Source organism: Pleurodeles waltl, chromosome 6 (assembly GCF_031143425.1).
Source record: "Pleurodeles waltl isolate 20211129_DDA chromosome 6, aPleWal1.hap1.20221129, whole genome shotgun sequence".
Classification (NCBI taxonomy): Eukaryota; Metazoa; Chordata; class Amphibia; order Caudata; family Salamandridae; genus Pleurodeles; species Pleurodeles waltl.
Window position 1 is genome coordinate 674,289,089 of NC_090445.1, and position 19,822 is coordinate 674,308,910.

General features: G+C 42.3%; 1 protein-coding gene across 2 annotated transcripts in view; it reads right to left on the reverse strand.

The window, feature by feature from the left end:
• The window catches only part of LOC138300145 (zinc finger protein 615-like), a 97,733-nt gene extending 78,281 nt beyond the window's left edge, over nt 1-19,452 (reverse strand). The window contains exon 1 of one of the 2 annotated variants that reach the window (XM_069239093.1): nt 19,274-19,452. In XM_069239093.1, coding sequence (XP_069095194.1) covers nt 19,274-19,297 — 24 coding nt within the window. In that variant the 5' untranslated portion in view covers nt 19,298-19,452. The remainder of the gene's footprint in view (nt 1-19,273) is intronic. The other variant, XM_069239094.1, reaches the window with a different exon arrangement.
• Nucleotides 19,453-19,822: the final 370 nt, after the last annotated feature.

Consider the following 19,822-nt stretch of genomic DNA (forward strand, 5'->3'; position numbering starts at 1 on the left):
TGTTCTAGATACAAGAGGGAGCAGGTTCAATCCTTAAGGGCTCCTTCCAGGTTTCAGCCAGCAGGTCCAGTCTTCTTCTGATCGTCCACAGGCCCAGAAACTGTTCTGAAAAGGGTGCCTGACGATGCCACATTTATGATTATCTTTATGGAGGACCTGGCCTGGCAGTTTGGGCTGGACAGTTCCCATGGGGAGCAGGGTCAAGAGTGAATTGCATATGGCTGGTTCCAAACTGGAATGGCAAGCAAAAAACCATAATGGATTAAACCCAGATCTGTGACTGGGGTGAAAGTTTGATTTGTTCAACATTCCATTCATCATCTGTTCTTTTTGCAATTGTCGCCCAAAGTGGGAAAGGTATGCCCAGACATGGGTCCTGTGCTGGCTATGCCATCAGTTCAAGCTAGCCTGGCTGATAAGGCATGATACCTTGAAACCGGTCCCAGGATGCTTGTTTCCGGTCGAGGAAGGACCTGGCCATGCAGTGTGGGCTACACTGTTCCCAGGGGGAGCAGGTTCAAGACTGATTTGCATATAGCTGGGTCCAAACTGGAATGGCATGGTGAGCAAATAAACGATTAATTCAACCCAGATCTGTGACTGTGGATGAATGTTTGATTTGTTCAGCATTCCGTCCATCATCTGATCTTTTTGCAATTGTCCCCTTAAGTGGGAGTAGTATGACCAGACATGGGTTCCGTGCTCAGTATGCCACCAGATTCAAGCTAGTTTGGCTGATTAGGGGTGATACCCCAAAACCGATCCCAGAATGCTTGATTCCCATCCAGGGAGGACCTAGCCTTGCAGTTTGGGCTGGACTGTTCCCATGGACAGCAGGATGAACACTGATTTGCATATGGCTGGGTCCAAGCTTAAATGACATGCCAAGCAACAAAACAATGGATTTAACACAGATCTGTGACTGGAGGTATAATGTTTGATTTGTTCAGCATCCCGTCCATCATCTGTTCTTTTTGCAATTGTCGCCCGAAGTGGGAAGGGTATGCCCAGACGTGGGTCTCATGCTTGCTATGCCAATATGGAGTCAAGCTAGCCTGGCTGATGAGGGGTGATACCAGGAAACTGGTCACAGGAAGCTTGTTACTGGTCCAGGGAGGACTTGGCCTGGCAGGTCGGGCTGGACTGTTTCCATGGGGAGCAAAGTCAAGAGTGACTGGCATATGGCTGGATCCAAACCAGAATGGCATGGTGAGAAAAAAATGATGGGTTTAATCCAGATCCTTGGGGATGAATGTTTGATTTGTTCGGCATAACGACCATCATCTTATTTTTACACATGACTAATGGAAAAGGCGCTCGTCAGCCCCAGACAGAAGAGGTGAACTTCAAGAGTCAGTCCACTGACTTCTTGTTACAGCACCAGGACCCCAGAAGCTTAGGAAGCCCATCCTGGCTAGTCAGTAACAACAAGCACTTGACCACCACTGACCACTGACCATAGACTTGTACCTGGGGAAACCAAGTCCAAACGCTCAAAAGTTGCACCTGAGTCTGCTGGAACAGGGAGAGTCATCAAAGTGCAGCTTGGTTGCCCAAGAAGGATGCTAGCCTTCACCAAAAGGAATAATGTTTTTCATTGTGACCTGAGACCAGCAGTCCAGTGACACCTGGACTTCTGCTGGACCAAAGAGAACTTTGAGGGACATTGATTCCTGTGGCCAAAGTGACCCAATAAAGAGCGTGGACTGAGGAGCAGCCCAAGAAAGTCCCTCAGCATCCTCAGCATCTTACAGCATCCTGTATCACTTGCATCAGGAGCACTCTAAAAATTCATAAAAATAAGATTTATTTTTATAAATTGGTGTCTAATTTCTTTTGTGTTGTGTGATTTAATTTTTTTGTCTTGTCTAAATGCTTTACATTTTCTCCTTTGTTTAAGCCTTGCTGCTCGAAGCCACACATATCTGGGGTTGAGCTAGATGTCTTACAAACCACGCTGACTCGACCCAAAATGGTATTGTGAGTGTATTACATGTTGAGGTCTCACAACCACACCAAATACTACACCACTTTCCTCACATGCCTAAAGTTTTACATGTGGCTCAACAGTTTTGTCAAGCAGGATTTCACACTGTGTTATCAGAAGGAATACCAAAGTGCACTCCTTGCATATTCTGTTGTGCTTAGAGAAGAAATTTCTGCCCTTTCAGTTCTGCCTATTGTTTGCTCCGGAGGGGAATTTGAAACCAATTTCACACCTATACAAAGATAAACACTAGCTGAGCTAACGCTGAACAGCTAATAAATGAGTTGTAAATAAGCTGTAAATAAGTTTCAAGGACCTTCAAGCAGGGAAATGGAAGCTTTTTAAAGGTTATTTTTCTTCTGTATTTGTTGAAATTCCAACCTCACCATTGAATTGGATTGTTACTAGCTAATGAAAATGGTGTTTAATTATTTTTCCAGCTGATACCTTACCAAAAAGTTAGCAGTATTGGTATTTATTCTGCACTCCACATAGGACAGCTAGGCCTTCCACAAGTGAAATAGATTGTATTGGTCCTTGTCAGTGTATTCACATTGTAATATTCATTTTCTACACATCCTCTACCATTTAGGCTACAAGGTAGGACAGAGTGTATTTAAAGGTTTACATAGAGATGATTTACTAATATTTAAAAGTGAGTTTTTACCTGTCAAAAAGGATGTGTTTGATTGGTCGCACTGCAGTGTCACCTCTAAAGGAGAGCAGTCTGGGTACACAGGGTAAGTCTGAAGCCATGTTTGGTTTGCTATTGTGGTGAATGGCATAATAGGTGCTGAGGTCCACTATTGGCCCTGGGTACACTTTGTCCACTATATACTAGAGACTTATAGACAAGTTAAGTTAGGACTAGGCCAATACAGCCAGCCAAACTGTTAGGACAAACAGCTGAGGTACATCACACAAAAGATGATAATTTCCTACACTTGGGAAACTGACTAACACACCTCAAAATGCCTATTTGGTGGCTAGTAGGCAATGCAAAATGTGAGTCTTCCAAGTGATTACGCCGGCTTTGATTTAATAAAAAATGTGTTAATCGTTGTGCGCATTCCTATATTAAAATGGAAACGCTGCACTTGACAGAACTGTATGTTACAGTGAGTGGATAAACTAGGTCCGAGCTAGGAATAACTTCTATTTTGGAGTTTAACACATCCATAATATGTGTTTTCATTTCTCATTAGGACACCACCATATGTAACCAAAATGTGCACTGATGCTCCTACGATGACATTAGGTTATAATAGGGCACATTAATATTCATGTAATGGCTTGTGCTAGAATTGTGGTCTTAGGTGATGTTGTATAACTCTCTACTGTAAGAATTGTCAATTTATTGCTACATTTGCTCACCCTGTGCTGACTGAGCGATTTCAGTTGATTTCTACTGTAAATCTGCTAATAACAAAAATATACTTTTTGGAGGTGAGCCAGTCTTCTGACTTCCTGACTTTGGAGACTAAACCACTGTTGGCCTGTTTCATAGTTTGGACTTAAAATACTTTTGCCTTTACTTCATTTGATTCTATTGTTGCATTTGATTGAGGCTTACACCAATTCCTCATGCTATCTGATTAGACTATTATTTATGACGTCTGTAAGGCTCTTGAATTATTTCTAATACACCTTTCAAATCAAATCAACTACTCACCCTTAAGGGTCTCAAGGCGCTCATGATCTGTAAGGTTCTGTAAACTTCTGGCTCAGACAGCTTATTTTCTGAAATGCTATTTGTTTTCATTTATGTTGGGGTGCCATTTAAGGACACCCTGCCTAATTTAGTCCTGAGGTTTCACACCGTCCCTGATCATGCCCGGGTGCATTTTCTGTATCTTATCAGATCATCTGAGGTAGCTTCAATGTAGGCATTCATGCAATACTATTGATTAGTTTTGGTCACAATAAAGCTGATGACTTGTATGCTCACACTAGCAGTCTACGTGCTGCCATAATGATTTTGTACAAGTAATGACCATCGTTTTGCATTGTGTAAGTTAGCATTAGGTGGCGGGAAATTGAAGAACAAAGGGCGCAGCGGATTAGTTTTAATGCAGCACTACATCAAGCTAACTGCCCAGTGCATTTAGTAAAGGATCAAAAATATTTTTTTCACTTACCAATTTTTCACAAATATAACTTTTTCCATGAACGGGTTAACATTAAGTAGTACGCAATACATTGCCCAACCGTGTTCTTGTCACGGGTACAAGAACATCTGTCTCACCTTCTTTTCAGGAGCCGAGAATCATGTTCTCAAGACAGTTTTTGGCCTACCTATGCTGGCTTTCATTAAAACTGTGCGATTTACTGTAGATTATCACACAATCATGCCTTTTTAATGGGAGAAAATGTTTTGCTTCTATTATGCCATTACCAATTGTATCAGCAAGGTTGGAGACTGTATAATTACATTAGGTAGGTTTCCTTGGGACGTATGCTGGCTACGTGCAGCTCACCTTTTAGCATTCAATAGAACAGAGAGCGTTAGAAAATTACCGTTCTCGATAATGAAGCCCAAGAACGTTTATCACGTCTCACAGTGCCATGTTCATGAAATGCATTTCACGAGTAACAACGGCTTGGCAAAATGTTTTCCTGTGAGTAGGTCTTTATTATTTTCCCTTCCTTTCTTCTCAACGCCCAATAAGCACTCTTTGGTAAAGGGTAGCCTTCCCTTCCACAAGTGGAAAAGAGACACATTGAAATATTCCATGATACCACAATAACCTCTTTTCGAAAACATCTGCAAATCTTTCTCACAAGTGAGACCAATTTTTACCCTTTTTTTTAACAATAAGGTGGATTAGCCAACCCTTTTGATTACGGATTATATCATGCCTCTCATTTCAGCTCTACAGCACACTTGTACAGTAACTTCTTTATGGTCAAAGATAAAATGTTGAACATCATTAGTGCCGAAAGGTAAGCCCTCACGTACAAAGACATGTTGACGAGATTGAATAACTGCAAATACAACAAACTTACACATACGAATTCTAACTACTTTGACAAAAATTCACCATTACTGAATTGTGTATTTCATCTGCCAAAACGTGCAACAGACACACAAAATCTAAGGCTAAATTCTTATAAGGCCTGTCATATTAAACAGGTCTACGAAAAAATTGGTTTGGTGGAATCTTAAGATGTTTTTCTGACAAACTAGTTTAATTATATTAGTCATTGACACAGTGATCCATCCCCAGCCACCAATTTATTTCTTGCAAAGGCCTCATGGAAGCAGGTTAGTATACTAAGCAACTATCCCCCCCCTCTCAAGAGGTACATATTTAGACCCACACATCAACAACTTTACTTCCTAAAACAGTTTGCCAAAAATCTTCCAAAAGAGCTGCTAAATTACCAGCAGACACTCCTCAGACAGCGCCTTGACCCCATGTCACCATACCTTCTTCAGCAGGAAATCACTGTTTATGGACCTTAATCCATTCATTGGGATCAACAAATTTGTCAGTTAATTCACATTTAGCCAACATCTATAAGGCCCACTACACACTCCCGCGTCCTACACAATTCCAGACTCTTGCTGCCAATCTACAGCATGTGGAATAAAAAAAAAAAATCAGCAAGTAATTTCCTTCTGCTTATAATCTATTCAAAATCAAACAATTCTTTCTGACATTTCAATGATCTAATAACACGTCTTTTCCGACTTGTGCCACACCGTTTAACAAATACCTATCAAAATATAACCTGGAAAACCTCAGAAGTGACCTGAAATTATCTACTACCTAAACACAAGTCAATGTCTCCCTCTCAAAAGAATGATGATTTTTCCAAGTTTGCTAATGTTCATTAAGTAACATCACTGCTCCAATGTGAATTTGCTTCTGTGTTTGCTCTACTGTGATCTTGCTCCACTGTGAGAATGTTACACCGAGTTTTTCCTCTACTGCGATTTTACTCCACTGTGAGTTTACACCTGTGTGAGCTTGCTCCACTGCAGTTTTGTTCCACTGTAATTATGATCTGCTGTGCTTGCTTCATTGTGATTTAATTTACACAACACTATGACCAAAACCTCCAACACATTTCCCCTAACAAAAGTGACCTCTGCACCAACAATATACACAGTCATAACATACTTATCAGCTTTGTACATTCCCACAAGAAAAGTGTCAGTGCCACTCACTTTACTTCTACTTCTCCTTATTATCCACAAGGCATCAAAGCATTGCAATTTCATACCCATTCTACTACCACACATCACCCGGCTACCATGCCATGCAACCCTACCATGGTTTCATACCCACTGCAGATACAAGACACCCATCAATCATCACCTCTTCTACTGTCCTAGACTGAATATAAAACCAGCATCAGAGTGCGTAGAGCCATATCTCAACAAAAACTCTGTCTATATTTAACTTAGTAATGTCTAGTCAATCTGTAGCAAGATCCCCTACATAACTGGGCACTTTGATTTACACTCCTTTCCTTACATTGGCAATCAGATCGTCCTTTTTGCTTTCCCAATGGACACCTGTCCCATAAAACATCAAGACCTAAACCATTACTAGAACTCCACATCTTTTGCTCTTAAACAATTTTGCACATACTACCCCATAAATAGCGTACAATCAAGACTAAAGGAAACTTTCAAACATACTAATATGCTCTATGTAAAGTTTCCAAAGCAGTTGACAACAGCAAGTGAACCTACTTTAAAATTCTAATCACATCTCTTCAATCACACTCTAACCAACTGGCACTCACTAGCAACAATCTTCCTGCATCATCTTTCTTTAGTTTAGACTTTGCAGTCTACTTCTCTTCAAAAATCAAAAAACCTTGTCACACTACTTACTCCTCTGTTTCGCTCTTCCTACATCTCTGCCACCCCACAAATGTTCATATCTGCGCTTACCAAGTTGATGCCTACATTCCCCCCGACAGTGCATTCCCATACCCAAATCTTCTAACCCTTTATGCCACTCATTTGACCCTTGCAGGCCACAACCTAAGAAACTATTTGTTCTAATCTTCATTGTACAACACTGTATAACCTCCCGGTTTAACCACTCACTACAATGTGGTACATATCCACGTGCTATTGTTCTATCCGTATAAAAAAAACATGCAGCTAACCCCACCATTATATACTTCCTTTCGTCTGCAAAACATTTGAACCCTTTTTTTTCTTCAACTGCCTTATTCTCCACCTCACTGCCAACATTTTGCTTAACACCTTCCAATCTCGCTTCTGTGAAATCCACAGCTCAGTCTAAATTAATTCTTCTCCTATCTCTTTAACCAGTCTGTTACCCCAAGCAGAACCAACACTGCTTCCTGTTGCAAAGACTTCCAATTGTTGCTGCAGCCCGTAGTCTCATTGGCACCACTGCTGCGCAACGCATCCTCGATGCAGGCAATCAAATCACAAGCCTCTCATCAATGGCACCCTTGATGACAATACAGTACTCCACATTGCAAGTCCTGCAGCTTCTTCAGAACCAGCCATGCGTGACCAATCATTGATGCAGGATTCCACACTGTAACCGTCCGTTGTTGACAGCCTCCTCAACGATGACCTCGCATCACATCTCCCTGGAAGTGACGCTGCGCAACACATCTCTGACCTTGACATAGCATCGCCTGGGCTGCTCAAAGTATCCTCGACTAGGACCTCATAACGCTCCACAACCGGTACTCTGGTTTAGCGGGCCTAAGTGGGTCCAGGTAGCCAGACCACGCTCAATTGCGGTCGGCCTGATTCTGCAACTTGGCCTCAATCCAGCGCTGCCAGATATACAGAGTTGGAGCTTTGTGCTTTTTGGCGCTATTTTCACTGAAAACTCTAAACGTGCATATCTCCGGTTCTACTGATTGGATTTTGTCTTTTTGGCCTTGCTTATTTATCAAAATCTAATTGAGTTTTCTAATCTGGTGAGGGATACTTTTTGTGCTCTGTTTGAACTTTAGAAGCCTATTAGCTGTGGTAAAGGAACTACATCAAAGGAAATTAGCCAAGGTAGGGTCAGATCAAAACAGACTTCTAACACGGAAAATCCTAATTGAGAATGGCCTATGACAGGAATGTCTTCTTGTCCCCACTTTGTTGACAGTTTATTTAGCTGATTAGCCTGAGATTAGCCTGAGATCTCACAGACCATTTATTCCATTAGAACTGTCAACCTTAGGGTTGTCTTCCCCCAAACGTTTTGCCTTTGCCCTCCACCTTTTGCTAAATTTGTTTTTGTTGCGCTTAGGACTCTGTGCACATTACCACTGCTAACTAGTGCTAAAGTGCTTGTGCTCTTGCTATTTGACATGTTAAAACTGGCTTACTCCTAATTGGCATATTCAATTAACTTAGAAGACCCTAGTAACGTGGTATACGATATACCTGTAAATTAAATGCTACTGCAGCTCCTAGACTGGCACTCACTTAAATAGTCCCTTAAAACATCTTCTAAGTCTGCCATTGCAACATGAATGCTGTTTTAAACTGTTAATTTGACTTGGCATAATAAACTCCCTGCCAAGCCTTAAAATCTCTTTCTATTACATATAGGTCACCCATAAGGTAGGCCCTAGGCAGCCCATATGGCAGAAGGCATTGATTGTTATTGAAAGGTCTGACATGCGCTTTTACGTTTTACGTGTCCTGGTAGTGAAAAACTCCTACATTTTTTTTTCTCTACTGTGAGGCCTACCTCTCCCATAGGATAACATTTGGTTTGTCTTATCACATTTAATAAGTGCTAAGCTTTGGGAATAGGTAGACACTTAATGGAGAAATTTGAATTAAAAGCCCTCTTTAATGGAAAAGTTGGATTTTACACTACAATCTTGAAAATGCGACTTTTAGAAAGTTGTCATTTTCCTGCCCTAGCTATTTGGTACCTACAGCATGTTCCTAGGTCACATGACTGGGTGAAGTTGGCAGTTGGACTTTGTTTATTCTTCCCAGACAGCCACACAAAAGAGGGATATGATGTGCCCGGATAGGCCATCAACTAGCAAGATGGGGCGGTGGTGGAAACAGCCCCACTTGCAACTGAATAGACTGTGCATTGTCATCAGACAAATTACTTGTTACCCCTGCACTGTTCAAACAGCCAGCTCGGAGCTAGGGCAAAGGAGTCAGGAAATTTCAAGCACTTCAAAGGGAATTCTCTAGAAACTTCTGTTTTATAGAAGGCACCAGGTATAACACGCATTTGCAATGCAATAGGTCTCACATTTGCTTGAGTTAGAGCTATTGGCATTGTAAATGAATAACTGGATTTTTCATGCCACATAAATTGGTCACTCCTGCCTCATGATTTTGTCTTTTCATGCCATATAATTCCAGTGGTCCTGCATATAACGGAAGCACTTCCATTCACCTTCTTCCTCTATCTGCAGCAAAAAATATTAGCATCATAATTTAAATCTGCCATGCTAATTGCAATAGAATATCACTTTCACCACCCCACCATCAGCGTTGCTGGTTGGCTAACACAATTACCCAAAAAGGACACAAGACAGCCACAGAGGAGTAATAAACTAGAAGGGTCACCCAAATATATCAAGAATATTCAAACAGTTAGAGTTTAGTAAGGATGTTAAGTTGGCCAGAATCATGGTCATAATTGTGAAAAGGAGAGATTATTAAAACATATACAATTATTATATAAACCTTTATCAGAAATAAACTTTTGGCATTAGACTGTAATGCTCAAAACAGTCCCTTGGGGGCCATAAAAAATATTACTTGTAAAAAACATGGCCATGTAACCATATTGTTAGACCCTAAAGGGCATAACCCCATGAAAAAAAAAAATCAGAAGAAAGTAATGCAGTGAAATAATATACTCAGCCACTATGGGGCATTTTTAGGGCTAGCAGGCCCACAGCAATTATATTACAAGCAAGGCTTTTAAAACAACACTTCTCCCAGCTGTAAAACAAAAGTTCTAGCCATGAGAAAGATTAAAAGCCACTGAATGGCAGGAAGTGTTGTTATTTTGGGCCCCCTACTAACCTAGTGTGGAAACCCAGAGATGATGTAGACAGAAAGAGCATTTTGAAGGTGGTTCCATTGTCCTAGGACCACCACAGGCTCAGTTATGTTTTGTCAAAGTAATGCCCTGCAAAGCATTATTGGGGCGAGTATTGTGCTGCAAATATTATAGTGTGTTGACAGCAATGCTCAGAATGGCCCCAACAAGCCCATAAAACATAACTTCTCCCAGCTATAAAACCAAATTTTCAGCTCAAGCCATAAAAGAGCTGAAAACGATAATGCATAGTGGTAGGGGTTACTATTTTGGAGTCCACACTAACATAGTGTGGGAATTCTGAGATGATGCAGACAGAAATAGCACATTTTGGTCAATGTTTTGAAGGTGGTCCCATTGTCCTAGGACCACCACAGGCTGAGTCATGAGTACGAATATTTTGTAAAAGTAATGCCCTGCAAAGCATTATGGGGCAAGTGTCCATGTCACAAATATTTTAGTGTGTTGATATGAGTGGAATGCTTAGAACAGCCCCTAGAGAACACCACAATGAAAATAGCATTTGTAAGAAGCATGGTCATGTAACTATATAGTAAGCCCCTAGAAAGCATAACAACACAAAAAGAAAATGGTAGAAAGTGATGCAGTGTAACCATATATATAGTCCCTAGAGAGAGTAGTGCATTAGACATTTTCAGGAATAGCAGGCATACAGCAATTATATTACAAATAAAGCCCTTAAAACACAAGCTATTCCCCCTCATAAAACAAAAGTTCCAGCCATGAGAGCGCTTAAAAAGACACTGAATGGTGGGAGTGGTTAGTATTTTGGGGTGTCTACTAACCTAGTGTGGGGACCCAGAGATAACCGAGATAAAAGTGTTATGCTGAACGTTTTGGTGGTGGTCCATTGTCCTAGGACCACCACAGGCTGAGTTATGAGTAAAAATGTTTTGTAAAAGCAATGCCCTGCAAAGCATTATGGGGCAAGTTTTCCAAGGGCAGTGAATATTGTAGTATCGGCTCTCCCGCTGTGCCGGGAGAGTCGCTTTCGCTTACAGAATTTCTTTTTTACTAAAGCATTTACCAACTTAAAGTGTTTTATGGGGAGAGCCACAAGAAAGTACATTGATTGGGTAACTGTGAACAATGTGACCTTCACTCAAATACCTCTGATCGAGTTCACACTGTTGTGCCTGTTTGCGCTGAGAGCGCCATGGCCGCCGTGCAGCACTAAGAGGAGAGACAAAAGAAAAAATAGTTCACCCACGTTGAGATATATTGGCAATCGTGGAGTACTCCATGTAACAGGGGCAGTCAGCCAGGCATGGAAAAAACAGCCCTAAAGCAGGACAAACGTAAAGCATTTACCAATGACATCAAGTGATTTTGGAAAGGGAAGGACAGGAGCGAATGAAAGTGATAAGCATGATCTGGGTGTGATTAAAAGCCCACAATACTTACAACAAGTCAAAGCGCTTATGCCTTTGGTCTAATAAACTATGTACTTACTTGAGGCCTCCTGAAACAAAACTGGTGTCTCCACGCATTAGTCAGAAACCAGAGATGAGAAGCTGGGAGCAAGGGTGGGACCAACATAACTGGTCCCAGGAGGAAATTGGATGAAGAAGGGGCAAGGCCAGGGTGTAGTAGTGTTGGGTAAACATGGCCAGACTAAACATTCTGCCACCAAAATGTTCCTGATGGGCTGCAGGGTGGGTCCCTGCTTTGAAACCAAGATTGGTTGACATCGCCCAACTATGGCACCTTGGCCTCCTGCTGTGTGGGGTTGGTATGAACATTTTTGCGAGCACCAAGAATAAAGGAAGCACCCCGCACTATTACTCATTTGCACAGATGCAAAGGGCATTTTTGACTGTGTATGACGAGATGGTTGTCCAAAAAGGGAATTTGGTCAAACTGTACCACAGTTACAAAAGGGAATATATATGTGGTGTTCTACAATTTCCAAAGTGCAAAACAATACCTCGAAGGATGTTCTACCGATACTTATGTGTTAAGTGCAGATCAAAACCTATAACCATTCCTGTTGCATATTGCCACTTGATACTTACAAGCAACATAATTTTGTGCAGAAATCAGAAAAATCACTGTGAATGAATAGATAAATATTGCACATCACAAACTGAATTCCATGCAAACACTTTCAAAATATTAGCACACAAGCAAAACCAGCAACGGGGGAAAAATAAGTTTAGCTCAAGATCAAACATTTTGATAATGTGGAGAAGGTGGGGGTTCGGAATCTAGATCTCCTGGTTTCCATATATGTTAACTTTATACTCAAACACAGCTGCCTCTCAAATAATCCCAAGGAAGCCTGACCCCCATCTGCCACAGAATCATCAAGACCACCGAAAGCTTTCAACATTTTTAATACCTGTTTCAAATTTACAGAAGAAAGCTAGAAAGTGTGAATCTGCTGTTTTTGTTGTATTCGCAAACTGACTCTTTTATTATTCAGATGAAATAAAACACATGCCAGTTCCACAATGGCAATTCAATGCTTCATCAAAAAAGTATATTTTCAGGAGGTAACATTAATCTAACAGGACAGTTTTCGATTGTGGGCCGTAAGCATTCCTTGATAGGGAAACAATGCTTCTTTGCTGAAATATACACATATTAAGAATTTCATTTATTTGCTGTGTACAAAAAAAAGTAAATAAGTTGACATAAGCAAGCTGATTCAAAGCGCCACAGCCTCCATTAGCGTGAGTGCAAAGGAGACACACAAAGTGAAAAATGAAAAGTAAAACAGTTGATATGAGCGAACCAATTCAAAGCGCCACGGCCGCCATGAGAGTGAGCGCGAAGGAGACACACAAAAGGAAAATAACTTTGCACGCAGTCAAACATATCGGCAAACGTGCAATTACCCATGTACCAGGGTCGGTTCCCAAGGCAGTAACAAAAACGCCCCAAGGAGCGACAAATGTAAAGCATTCACCAATGATAACAGGATTTTTTAAAGGCAAGCCCACGAACTAGTGAAAGTGATGGGTGTGAGGTGGGTGTGGTTCAAAGCCCACATAGATACCAAGGCGTTGGAAATGGAGTGCTTACATGCTGCTATGCTCAACCTATAAACAGGACCCTCAGACCCAGTCTTCCGTTCACTCTCTGGATCTGTGAAAGGACTCTCAGAGGACTGCTGCTACAGTGGCCTGCTATGTACTTCACAAGGCTGTTTTGCCACACCAGGAAGGACTGTTTCGCTGCCTGGAGCCTGCCATAAACCGTCAGAGGCCTAACCTGCTGTTTGAGCCCTTTTCATCACTTGATCCAGGACTACCAGAGGGAGTCCGGGGGCTAGTTGGCTGGCCTCATGATCAGAGCCTCAGGAACAGAAAAGGCTCTAACCCCAGCTCACCTTGAATGAGTCTTAACCCCCCAACTGGTACCCCTCCAGTTTTGGACCCTTGGTGGTGGTGTAAAAGGTACCCAGATAGGCAAAATCCCAAACTTGGGACTTAGAACATTTTTGGATAAAAGCTGGTCTGAGAACCCAAGAGAAGGCTGGGACCAACCTGTTCATCTGTCTGCCCAAGATGCATTGCCAGACTGCCTGACTTAGCAGTAGCTTCCGCTACGTTCTCCCCAGGAGTAAATCCTATGGGTCCCCACAATAGTGGCTGCCAAGAATAAATCGGGTGAGTTATGCCTCTGTGCTTATTTATGACCTTTACAGCTGAACATCCACATTGATTACCCTCCTTCCCCAAGATACTGAACTCAATAGCCAAATGTGGCTCTGCATGTTTTTTTACCATTGATTTACAGGCAGCTTATCACCAGGTTTAGGTAGACTGTGACTCCTGATTATTTACAATTTTTGTGACTACTGACTGATAGCACTTACAGATATGTGAGATTGCCTTTTGGATTGGCCTCAGTTTTACAAAAGCTGATGCATATATTCTCCAGAAGGTTCCCAAGGTAATAGTATTTCAAGAGTATAATTTGATTTATGCCACTGTTGAGGTGCACAAGCATTAGAAAATATAAAACATATTATTTTGAAAAGAGGATTGACTGTGAGAAGAGAGGAAAGTACGTGTGTACCCAGGGAAGAGAAGTAGTAGTAAAATAAAAGCTTATTTTGACCATGATCTAATGACACCAACATTACAAAAATCCAATCTGTAGAATTGGAGATATCAGTTTTTAAACTTTTAGGAAAAAATAGTGCCACAAAGCTCAAAGAGCCGCTCGTGGTTATCCGTGGTAAAGTCATGCGTTCAGACTGACTGCGATGGAGTGTAGGTCAGGTAAAGGCACCAGGTTCACTCCACTGAAGATTTACCTTCTCATGTCCAAGCAAGGAGGTACTGTTCATGAAGGCAGGGACCGCAAGGAGGGCGTTTTTGGCTCCAGGAGTAGTTTGGCTGTCACAGACGGTCGTTGTTGTAGTATGTAGAGCTAGTTGTCTCTGGAGCTATGACTGCCCTGCTGTCTGAAGAAATAAGATTCGACCTGCTTGCTTTGGACGTCATTGTTGGTGCGAAGTGCAGGTCTGGATACATTTTCACTTTGGTGGTCATTGAGGACGGTTACTGTAGGTGTTAAATGGAAGTTCCACTGGATTTTTGCGTTATCAGTCATCGTGGGCGGTGATTTCTTAGTGCAAAGAGGCCGCTTCATGATTGCGAGAAGCCAAAAACTTCTGTATCCCTGCCTTGAGTTCAGAAGCATTACATTCATGCCTGCCAAAGGTCCAAGACTCCTGTAGATCAGGACTCACTCCACTACAAGCCAGCAGCAGTTATCAGTCAGGTCCAGTTGGTGCTATACATCTGGGCAGTTGCAGGGAGGTCTTTGGAAGCTTGTTGTGTCCATGTTACGCAAATAAGGGGTCAGCCAAATGAGCCTTGGAGTCACTTTTGGGAAGCCTGGGTAGGAATGTTCCAAAGATAGGTTCTGAAGGTGCCACTTTTATCCCCAGTGTCAGCATGTGGGCGGAGGTTGCCCACTTTGGCTAACCTTTTCCTGGGTTTGACTCACAACTGTCTAGGGTAACAAAGTGCCAGCAGGCCTAGACATGAGCTGTATTTGTCAGTGGCAGGGCAGGCAGCCCTTAGAAGTCAGGAAGGTGGTGGGCAAGCCCTGAGGCTACCCTTTGAAGCTCACGAAAGGCTGAGTACATCCCCCAAGACATCCTGCTCAAGAGAGAAACACCCTGCTCCACACCTAAGGCCCTCTTGTCCCCATCACTGAAAGGTATACACAAAACACAGAAGGAGAGCCATTTACATTCATGTGACTCTGAGCAATGGCAGAGAGGCACATTTGATTTAGGAAAAAAATGACAACTCTTTAAAAGTGGCATTTTCAGAATAGTAACTTAAAATTTGAGTTGACCATTTGAGAGCATTTTAGATTACAATTCATTTGAGTGGAGGAAACATTTCCCTAACTGTTCCCAAACTGAATTTATCACTTATCAAATGTAATAAGGCCCTTGGTTAGTCTATGGGATAGACAGTCTTACAGTAGTGAAAAATGACTTTAGGAGTGGTTACCGGCCAGGTCAAAATGTGAGTGTTCATGTCCTACTTGTTAAATACCATGCACTTGGTCCTTTGAGCCTACTTGAGAGGTAACTTAAGTATTAAAAAGAAAGGTTTAGGCCAGGCAAATGGTTAATTTTGCCAGGTCAAAATAGCAGTTCAAAACTGCACTAACGGCTGTAGTTGCAGGCCTGAGATATTTTTTTCGGTGCTACTTTAGTGGATAGCACAATGAGTGCTGAAGTCCACTAGTAGCATGTAATTTATAGGCTCTTGGTATATATAGTACTATTTACTAGGAACTTATAAGTAAATTAAATGCAACAATTAGGTGTTCAACAATTTTACCATGTTTGAAAGGGACAGCACAAACACTTTACCACTTGTTAGCTGGGGTAAAAGTGCAGGTGTAAAAGTACATAGAGCCCTAATGCAACAAAACAAGTTCAGGAGAAACAGTGGACTGAAAGAAAAAGTCTGGGGGAGTACCACACCAAGGATGTCAGGCCTAACAGAACTCTTTATCGTGCTCTGCCGAGTAAACAGTATTTGAGAGCAATAAATGCATCAGGAAGCAACCCTACCACAGGGATGACCTCTTCAGATGATAGAAAAAGCTGCTTTGGACACTTTAGAGTTATGCTCCACTGTTTTTCTAAACCAAGTGTCTACTTTTTTGAGGTTTTTATGTTATTTTATTCTTTCAATATTTACTTTGATTTTGTTATCATTCCATTAAATTCACACATTCTGTTGTCATTGGCTTCAAATGAGGAATTTCTTCTACTGTTTGTTGTTTCAAAATTATATTTCAAAGGAGAAGAATGCCACGTTTTACTGATTCCTCCAATGTTTTTACTGACATAGACGCTGTGAGACCACATTCGGGAATCACATGGCAGACAGGGGCTACTGGGCCTCTACTGTGGTGGATAAGTTTTGCCAGTGAGGTCTTGCGGCCCGGTCTACTATGGCTTTCCAAACTGTGCCAAGTACATCCTTTATTAAATCAGACTATCAGAATGGCGAGGGCAAGCAGCCAAAAGCTTCTCAGGGAGGTATTTTGGGAGCCAGGAGCTCAGAACTCAATAGTCAACCAACAGACACAATATTGTATAGACCAGCCCAGTGCTTATTATCTTTTTATAAAATATGATAATCTCTTAGCAAAATAGAATACTATACAAACTGCAAATACAGGATTGTGATCTCAGTTAAGATCTGGTGCTACAACCCCATCCACATCCTCTCCCCAGGTCTAGTATCATCCTACTTTCCTCCAGGACGATGGAGGCAGTGGCATTAATTAAGCATAGCTCTATATGTCACACCTATTTACCAAAAGGTTTGATGTGCAACTCAGTTCAACAGTTCTCACCCCAGGCTAACAGTCTTTAGACGTCACGCCAGATTCCTCAATGCATTTTTAGTCCCTTGTTTTACTGCAGGGTAAGCACCGCCTTACTGCTTGACCTGCTTGGTGGTTGTTGCTGCTTTAATGGTCAACAGGTGCAGTTAGCTTACCCGTTCTTCACAGTGGAGTTTCTCATTGTGGGAGCTTCAGCCGTAACCTACCCTTGGAACAGGAATTGATGGACAAGTCAAAGCAGCAGGTCCTGTGAATTAGTTGGATGTACGAGTGTTGACCCGTACCCAGCCAGACGGGTGCACCAGTATCTGGGCCAATTTGTCAGCAGTGATGTGCCTTCAGCAGTTACAGCCTTCCAGACCAATTGAGCCTCACTTCAGCAGGGATGTAGATCCTTTTCTCCAGAGGGCTGCCAGATGACAAGGTGGTGTTAGTATTTGCAAAGTATTGGCGCGGTTTACAGGGGAACTACTCAGAGAACCTATGGACCACCTCAGACCACAGGTCCCTCCTAGCTTCACTCTCTGGGTGTTCTACATGCTGTAAAATGCTGAGATCCTCCCCCTGGACAGTGTGTCCTCATGCAGGGCAAGGCATTCTTCTCCCCTCTCTCAGCAGGCAGACAAACTTCTAGGCACAAGAACAGACCATCAGCTTCTACAGCAGACAGAAATGAAAACTTGAGGTGATGTCCCCTCACCTGTTGGAGACTGCCTGTCATGCGGACACCAGCCCTGGTCACAGGGAAGTCCTTCAAGCACTCTATTCCTTGTTCATGAGGAAAATGGGATTTGGACATAATAAGCGGTTTGGATCCCACTTTTATACACATTTTTCAGACAGAGGATCTAGTTTTTTCTAAGGCTTCAGATATGATTTGGGGTGGTTCTCTATCAAATGTAATTTTCGGGCTGTCCCTCACAGTCTGTGCCATGGGCCGGCACTAAGAAGAAATATCCAAAACAAGGCCACAATGGAGTGTGAGATCTATGCACATGGCTGTCATTCGCCTTCCTAAAGCAGCAAATAAGGCTAGACAAAAAGGCAGGTCTGCCTAGAAACATTCTTACCTTGAACAACAGAAGGTAGGTTCCATCTCTCACCCCTCCCAAATAGCAGTGCTCAGGATAAACTAATCAACAGCCTTTTGCTAATAAGGTCTTCACTGAATTTCTAAAGGTACCTGTGTCTCTAGCTTCCTCATTTCGGTGTATGGATCTATATCCCCCAACCACAAGCAATATAGTTCAACTGTCTGGGGATGCCATGTGCAGCCTCCATAATGAACCATGTAAACCAGGGACATTCAAAATGGACCACTTGTCCTACTACTCTGACTCTCACAAAAAAACAAGTTATAATGTCATACGTATGTTACACACTCATTGCACACACATGCACTAGGCTCACACATGGAATGTCAGAGCACGTTTGGGGTTCACGTAATGCAGAAATGTCCATGAAAGAAGCCAATGGTCTTGCCTCTCCTAGAAAAAGGTCGGGTCATACTACTGATACACAAAACATGTTATGCTACCACCACCTCTTTATGTGATGAACCAGGGCAAGAAAGTCATCATATTCCCACTGTAAGGGTAAGCATGGTGCCCTCCTGCAGGATACTGAACACATTCTGGACCTAATATTATCAGGGTCAGGCATAGGCCTCTGCGCACACGCTCGATTAGTATTACACCAGGGTCAAACACAAAATAAAGATACCAAGTTCACATAAAGTTAGGCACTCAGGGTATGGGTACTTACCAATTTACCAGGCACAGGATATTCTTTCCCTAACAGACATATAAGTACTGGCAGGCCGATCAAATACTGGTTAGGTGGTAACCCTAAGCAGAATGGATATCCCTCAGCCAGTTCCCTTGACACTGCATACTCTCTGTCAGTAACCAGCCACCCTTCACTAAAACATTGACTGTATTTTTGCCTTTCACTCTTTACAGCCCCCCGCTGCCATTCGGCTGGCCTCGCGCTATACAAGTATCAAAAACAGTCACCTTTTTAGCCCATAGCTGGATAACTGTAAATAGTTGATAACTGGTACTGTTGTGCCTCCTGATGTTGAGTGCTGTGTTGGGGTTGTGAAGAAGACGATACAGTGTGTCTGACCTTGTGTGCCTACACGTGGCTTTCATGGAAGAACATACAAAATCAGGCAAATGCGCATGTACAATTAGCAATGTGAACTTTGGTCATTGGAAACAAGCAAACGCTTTCCACTTTTTAGATACACATCTTAAAATTGTGGTAAAACCATGTATATTTATGAAACTTTCAAGTGTTCAAATTCCAGAATTGGTAGACTGAGAGCTTCTGCATACGGATGCGACAGTTCTACACAAACACAAATATTCTGAACATTCCCGGCTCGTGCACTCGCCTTTTTTGGATCCTGTGGATACATGTTTCTCCCGGGATCGTATCTGACGATCACACTTGGCGCTACAACTGATCAGCATGCGAGGTGCAACCTCAGACCCACAGCTCCCTTTCCTGTGCCTGGCGCCACTGGCAGGGTGATAAATCATGTCTGTTGCCGCACACGCTCAAATAAAACACACTGATATCCTGGGCATGCGCATAGTCCGCGCCGTAGGAGACACTGATCAAGTAGCATGTACAGGAGTTTTGCGCATAAGCTGGTTTATAATACGAGGTACACGTTAAAAGATTCGAATCATTCCACAGAACATTTTATATTTCGCCTTTTCTTTCTTGCACTGTAAAGAGGGCTACCGAGGCTAAGCTGCCCTCACCCAACTTCTGTCGGATTCTACATGCATTAGTGTATATGAAAGCCGGTTTCTCTCCAATCTTTTTAGAGCTGGAGTTGGAATAGAAAAAAAGTAACCAATTACAGCACACGTGGAGAAGTGTTTGCAACTACACGCTACAGCTCCGTTTGCGAAGTGCTTAATTTGAGCCGGTG